Genomic DNA, 6,724 nt, shown 5'->3' with positions numbered 1-6,724 from the left:
CCCTGTCTATGACTGACTTTTAGACCTAACCATGATAGGGTTTGTAATGCAACTTCAGCAAAGAGAGATGACTGAAGGCACCCTGAAAGGGCTCTGCACTCCTTCCCATGAGGGGGTAGACTTGCTATATTCACTGAATCACAGAATCATTAAGATTGGAAAAGACCTCCAAGATCATTGAGTCACACCTTCGATACAACTAAACCACAGCACTAAGTGTCACACCCAGTTGCTTCCTGAACACTTCCAGGGATGGTGGCTCCACCATCTCCCTGGGCAGTCCATTTCAATGCCTGACCACCCTTTCAGTGAAGAAATTTTTCCTCATGTCCAACCCAAACCTTCCCCGGCACAGTTTGAAGGCATTTCCTCTTGTCCTGTCACTAGTTGCCTGGTAGAAGTGGTTAACCCCCACCTTGCTACAACCATGTGGGGCAACATGGCAAACACTGGAAGGAGCAGATGCTGCTGATGTTCTGTGTGGCATTAATTCATTTAGAAGACACAAATACTAAAGTCTTTATTTTCAGTTGTCTGTCATGGGTGTGTGCCTCTACTCCTCCCACCCTTAAATACTTTTGTTCTCAGACAACTGCAAGAGAAGTGTTTTGTTCTCAGACAACTGCAAGAGAAGTGTTGGGAACAGAACAAAGGACTCTATGTTAACTTTGTTGATCTCACGAAGGCTTTCAATACTGTGAGCAGAAAAGGTCTGTGGCAGATTTTGGAACGTTTAGGATGTCCTCCCAAGTTCCTCAAAATGATCATCTCGCTTCATGAGGACCAGCGCTTTCTGAGCCATTTCCAATAGCTAATGGTGCGAAGCAAGGCTGCGTTCTCGCACCAACCTTATTCACGATCTTCTTCAGCATGATGCTCCAAAGGGCCACGGCAGACCTCGATGATGAAAACGGTGTCTACATTCGATATCGTACCGATGGGAGCCTTTTCAACCTAAGGCGACTGAAGGCCCACACTAAGACCTTAAAGCATCTTGTCCATGACCGGTTTTACGCTGATGATGCCACCCTCGTCGCCCACACAGAAGTAGCTCTGCAGCGTTTAACATCCTGCTTTGCAGAGGCTGCTGAGCTTTCTGGTCTGGAAGTCAGCTTGAAGAAGACAGAAGTTTCATATCAGCCTGCACCTCAGGAAGTCTTCCATCATCCCCATATCAACATTGGTGAAACAGCACTCAAATCAGTCCAACAGTTTAATTACCTGGGAAGCATCATCTCCTCAGACGGTAAGATTGATGCTGAAATTGACAACAGGTTAGCAAAGGCATACAGTGCTTTTGGTAAACTCCATAAAAGAGTGTGGCAAAACTAACACCTGAAGAAAAGTACTAAGATCAGTGTTTACAGAGCCATCGTACTGTCTACTCTTTTATATGGATCTGAATCATGGGTCATTTACCAGCACCACTTGCGTCTCTTAGAACGCTTCCATCAGCGCTGCCTCCGGATACAATCCTAAACATCCACTGGACTGACTATGTGACCAACACATCTGTCCTTGAACAGGCAGCAGTCACGAGCTTTGAGGCCATGCTGCTGAGAACTCAGCTGCGTTGGGCAGGGCATGTCTCCAGGATGCAGGACCATCGCCTCCCTAAGATCGTGCTTTATGGGGAACTTGCCACTGGCTGCCGCAAGAGAGGAGGCCCGAAGAGGAGATACAAGGACTGCCTGAAACAATCCCTCAGCCTTGGCCATATTGATCACCACCATTGGTCTAACCTGGCCTCCAATCGGGAGGCCTGGAGACACACCATCTATAACGCTGCTGCTGCTTTTGAGAACACACGCAGGATCACTCTCGAGGAGAAAAGACAACACAGAAAGAATCGCGTCTCGTCGATATCACCTGGGCAGTCTTTCTGCTGTACATTCTGCAACCGGACTTGTCTATCTCGCATTGGCCTTTTTAGCCATCAGTGCGCTTGTAGCAAGCGTGGGTAGAGCCATTCTCAAATCTTCGTTCGCAAAGCCTAGCCATGATGATGACCTTCTTACCTACAAAGACATCCAGAATGAAAACAGTAGAGTTTGTCTACAGTTAAAATACCACTTTCTTTATTGCAGTGGTAGTGGGAAATCCAAGCAAGGAAGACAACTCCCCATACAAACCTAAAAACTTGGAAGACTCAGTATTTAGGCATGCAGAAGTATTATCCATCATTAAACTGTTTATTATGAGCCATTGCTTTCCTATGTCAAGAGTATCTGCCATAAATCATAGGTCTATTATATTTCATTGGTTTCACTTTAAATCCTGTATCAGCTATTATCCAAGTCATTAATGGATGCCCTGAGAGGCTACTTCCTGTAACACAACCCCAAATCTGGGAGACACAGTCGAGAACACCAAACAATTCACGTGTAGACTGGCTACATCAGTATTATCCAACACTCAGTGAGACAAGGCAGCAGCTTTGATCGTTGGCTATCTGTTGTCTTCTATGACAATGGTTCTTCTTGGATAGGTGTCAACATCCACAAATATGTAGCGGACCTCAAATCTTCCTGTTTCAGGATTCTGCAAGGAAAACAATTTCAGGTTGTTTTTTTCTCTTTGGCAGTTTAAGTTCAAGATTAGGCTTGTCAGCTATATCTAGCAATTGTACATACCTCTTTGACTTCCACATGGACTGTTCCCTGTTTCCCTGATTCAGTGCCCTCAATATAGAACTTCAAACGCATATGTTTCAATCCGTCCTTCACGTATTCAATGTGACTAAAAACAGCAAAACAAAACAAAAACCCAACCACCCAGCAAGGATACATATTATACGCCAGTTAAAACTTCAAATTTAACTTACTTAGAGGAGTTGCTTACTCATTTTGTAAGAAACTGTATTCCGATGGAGTCCTTATGCTACCATGGGTTCCTTCTCTACTGCTCTTCCCAAGCTTTACTCTGAGTGCCTAAGGACTAGCGGAGTTAGAAGAGCTAATTAGCTGTTGAGGATTAAGAGATGAAATGCTTAAATGTCCTCACCCCAATCCTCCCCTAAAAACACAAAAGCAATCCAGTAGCTGAAGACTCTGGAATTTCCTTTTATTTCTTCTAAAGAACTCTGAGTTTTGGAGCCCAACATCTAGAAAGTGATGCCCACATCACCAAGACTACCAGGGTTTTTTTAGGCACTTAAACTAAGTTAACAAGCCAAAACACACAAAGCATGCTTGTTTACTTAATTATTAGGCTGATTAAATCACATCAAAACAGTTAATTATGTGCCTTACTTACTTTGGCAAGAATTGTATTCTGTTGAAGTTGTATAACTGGCACCGATATCAGATCTACAGCCTAAATGCTGATATTTAGACTGGAGTTGGTTTATGTGCATATATTAGATAAATAGAAAGGTCCCATTCCTTTTGCAGTGACCACTTTCAGAAACTAATGGTCAAATGAGAGTTCTGGTGCCAAGTTATGTTTCCTTCTGAAATTAATAACTGCTGCATACTACCAAGGTCTTATTTCCATCAGTCATACCCAGGTACACACTGTGAACACAGTTTAAGGTGACATGATGGGTTAGAGAGAACAAAGATGAATGAAGAGCCTTCCTGTGGTAAATTCACATCCAAGGTGTTCATATACAAAAAATCCCCTGTACATTTTGGAGACATTTAAGGTCATCCTTATACTGGAGGTGCGAACTCTACAATCTTATGCAGTTCTCAGCTCAAAAATTTATTTAAAATACTAGACATTCAAAATTATGGAAATGAAATATCAGGAATGCTGATTCATAATACATTTACTTATCTACATAGTTCATTTTACAAAATGGTGCTTAAAATGTCTGTGCATATTCATTTCATTTAGAAGCTCTGCTTTAAACACTTTTTCACAGAGTCTGGTGAAGAGATAAAACTTCAAGTAGTAAAAGTCAAAAAAAATCCCAACCTCAATTTCATGGTTCAAGTTGTGTATTGGGAGTTATGTGTCTCATCCTATATGAAACCTCATTGAATATATTCCAGACAAAGAACCCAATAAAGGGAAAGCACAGAGGATTAATGTTTTGTAAGAAATAGTTCTGTTGTTTTTCTCAAAAGGAGAGTAATAAATAGACACACTGATTAAAGGTTTAGGTGAAAGAAGTTCTGCTAAATACACAGTAGAGATGTGGCCTCAAGTACAAAAAAAGCTATATAAGAAATGGGCAGCCAGTTCTGAGCATCAGTTCAGAACAGTTTCAAACTGTAAATTTCAGTCAGATTCCTGTTCCCCACATGCATGTCTAGGCCTCTTTACTACTCTCTTCAGACTCCTCCTGGTTTTTGGAGAGATCAGCTATACATTTACCATGATGACCATTGCTTGTTTTGAGGCACTCAGAATAGGTATTTTATTCTACTTAGTGGTATACACCACACAAAAGGTACTGCAAAAAACTTTTATGTTCAGTCAGAAGTGACAGGGTACGTCACATACAGTTCTTCAATCTAGATACAATTTGTGGCCCAAAACGTCTCTACTGTGCAAAAACTACTGTCTGTAATGGGTAAACACCAAAGGGTACCTGACATGCTGTCGTCTTCCTCTTCTTGTTGCCTCCCCATAACCTTTAATAGAGTCACCGAAAACACCAATTATCTACAAAAGAAGAGGCTAGAATTGTCAGAATGTATCACATACAAACAGATATTCCAGTATCAGCTCACACCCTTGCTGGGAATGCATTTTTTTTTTAACAAAATGCCCTTTGTGAGTCTAGTGTGTCCAAGAATAGAAGAGTTTATGAAGGAAAACAGTGTTAAAGAAAATTCTTCTGTATTTACAGTCAAATATTGAACATTTAAAATAAATTCTACTAATATCTTCCATTTCACAAACTATACGGAGCTGAAAGGGACCCACAAGGATCATTGAGTCCAATTCTTAAGTGAATAGCCCATTATGGGTATCTAAGCAACTGAGCTGATCTTTTACTGTCCTCTGAGATGAAGACGTGTAAACCAACATTTGGGTAAAAAGGAAAAAAAAAGCATGAAATATTTGTTCATGTCTCCTCCAAGAGACTATTTCAAAGTTTAAAATGCAAACGCATTCCCCTTCACATTATCTAAAAACCACCACTGTTGAAGAAATTCAGTATTTTTTTCTTCAAATCTATAAAACCAGAGCAGACTAACCTAGTTTTAAACTCACTTCAAAGTTGGTTAGAAAGGAGGGTAGGTTTTACTGTGCAAGTATTGGAGAGAAGTTTTAATTCTACAAACTTGTTCCAAAGCAGTCATCGTTTTTTTCCTAGTGACAACCTGTCACTTCATTTCTAGGTTATCCTCAGTATATTATATCTGAGGCAGCCTTGCTTGAAAGCTATTGCATGCATTTCTTGTTTTGCCTGAAGTAGTGGTTTTTAGAATCTAGTTTTAGATTGATTTTTGTTTAAACCTCACTATGACTGTGTGATCCCATGACTGTTCTGCATCTCTTTTCCTGTTCTGCATCTCTTTTCCTGTTAGCCACAGGAAGGCTAAGCATATTGCAAAGGAAGAGTTTAAATTTCTGGGTATCTATTCAGTGTTTCCCAGAGTGACAGAACCGTAGTGAAGTGTCACAACACAATAACTGTGCTGAGAAAAGGCAGTAGGCTAGATATACAAAACTTAAGTGGGACCAGTTGCCTCTCTGGCCTGCAGAACTCCTTAAGTACTACATTTAGCAGGAAGTCAGGTATGTTTGTAAGACTTTCCGTATGTAGGCACAAGTACATGCTCTGAAGGGCAGATTGTATTTGCATCAGTTTTTGTGCTCTGGCACATGCACTTGGCTTCCAGCAGGCTAATTCACACACGCTCAACGCTTGCACTGACCCGTCCTAACACAGGCTCCAGTTTGGAGCTGACCCACCTCTGGCAAGCTAAAAGCACTGGCAGATCTTCTAAGCACCACATGGCTTTTCCCGTAGCTTGGCTTGTGAGATTCCTTGTGTGAACTTTTGACTTGAAAAGAGACAATAACTACTGAGAAACATAAACTTATGACTAAAGCCCACAAACCAACCTGAGGGTGAGATCTGCATTTCTCCAAGGCATCTCCATAGATCTTATTTGGACTAGAAGAAGAGAATAGCTCTTTAAAAATCACGTAGAACAAACCACCTGTAAAAGAAATAACAGCAAATGGAATGAAAACTTACCAAACGTGACGGAATTTATAAAAAGTGTCTTCTGATAAAGAATGTAATCATAAAAAATAACCTGTAACACCAATTCCAACAAGCACCACAATAAAATAGGTGAAGTCTCTTCCAGCTTCTTTCACTGAAATAAAACAGAAAACAACACAGAAGTTACAACGTTACATAATAAAACTTGCATAGTTTTCTTACGTAAATGCTTTTCTATTAGTCTGCAGCTCAAATAACATTTTGGTAGGAGAAAAAATTCCAGTAACGGTTTCCGTAATGTCTCATCACTATAAGCAAGAGACCATGGAACATCTCTTATATGGTACAGGGCATGTTTATATCTCTGTGTTAAGCCTTATTATTTTCTGTTTTCCTACTGGATGATTTCAAGATCCAAAAAATCACTTACTGCTATTTTTTTGGGTACATGAGAGCTAGATTTTTTAAGAACTAATGAGTTATTTAGCACCTAAATCCACAATTATTGCAATTCTTACACACAGAAAGGGAAAAGTAAAAATGAAAAAGCTTATAAATTGCACACACTGAAAATAACTGATTTTATGAATT

General features: G+C 40.3%; 1 protein-coding gene across 1 annotated transcript in view; it reads right to left on the bottom strand.

Annotated features, from left to right (window-relative positions):
* Window positions 1–2,056: 2,056 nt before the first annotated feature.
* TIMM21 (translocase of inner mitochondrial membrane 21) overlaps window positions 2,057–6,724 on the bottom strand; it is a 7,132-nt gene continuing 2,464 nt past the window's right edge. The window contains exons 2-6 of the mRNA XM_027883905.1: window positions 6,225–6,287; window positions 6,028–6,125; window positions 4,541–4,614; window positions 2,634–2,739; window positions 2,057–2,541 (exon numbers count right to left, since the gene is read on the bottom strand). Of these exons, the coding sequence (XP_027739706.1) occupies window positions 2,449–2,541; window positions 2,634–2,739; window positions 4,541–4,614; window positions 6,028–6,125; window positions 6,225–6,287 (434 nt within the window). The 3' untranslated portion in view covers window positions 2,057–2,448. The remainder of the gene's footprint in view (window positions 2,542–2,633; window positions 2,740–4,540; window positions 4,615–6,027; window positions 6,126–6,224; window positions 6,288–6,724) is intronic.

Source organism: Empidonax traillii, unplaced genomic scaffold, assembly GCF_003031625.1.
Source record: "Empidonax traillii isolate 1590-97213 ecotype Southwest subspecies unplaced genomic scaffold, ASM303162v1 scaffold136:size1122602, whole genome shotgun sequence".
Lineage (NCBI taxonomy): Eukaryota > Metazoa > Chordata > Aves > Passeriformes > Tyrannidae > Empidonax > Empidonax traillii.
This window is presented reverse-complemented; position numbering and strand designations above follow the sequence as displayed.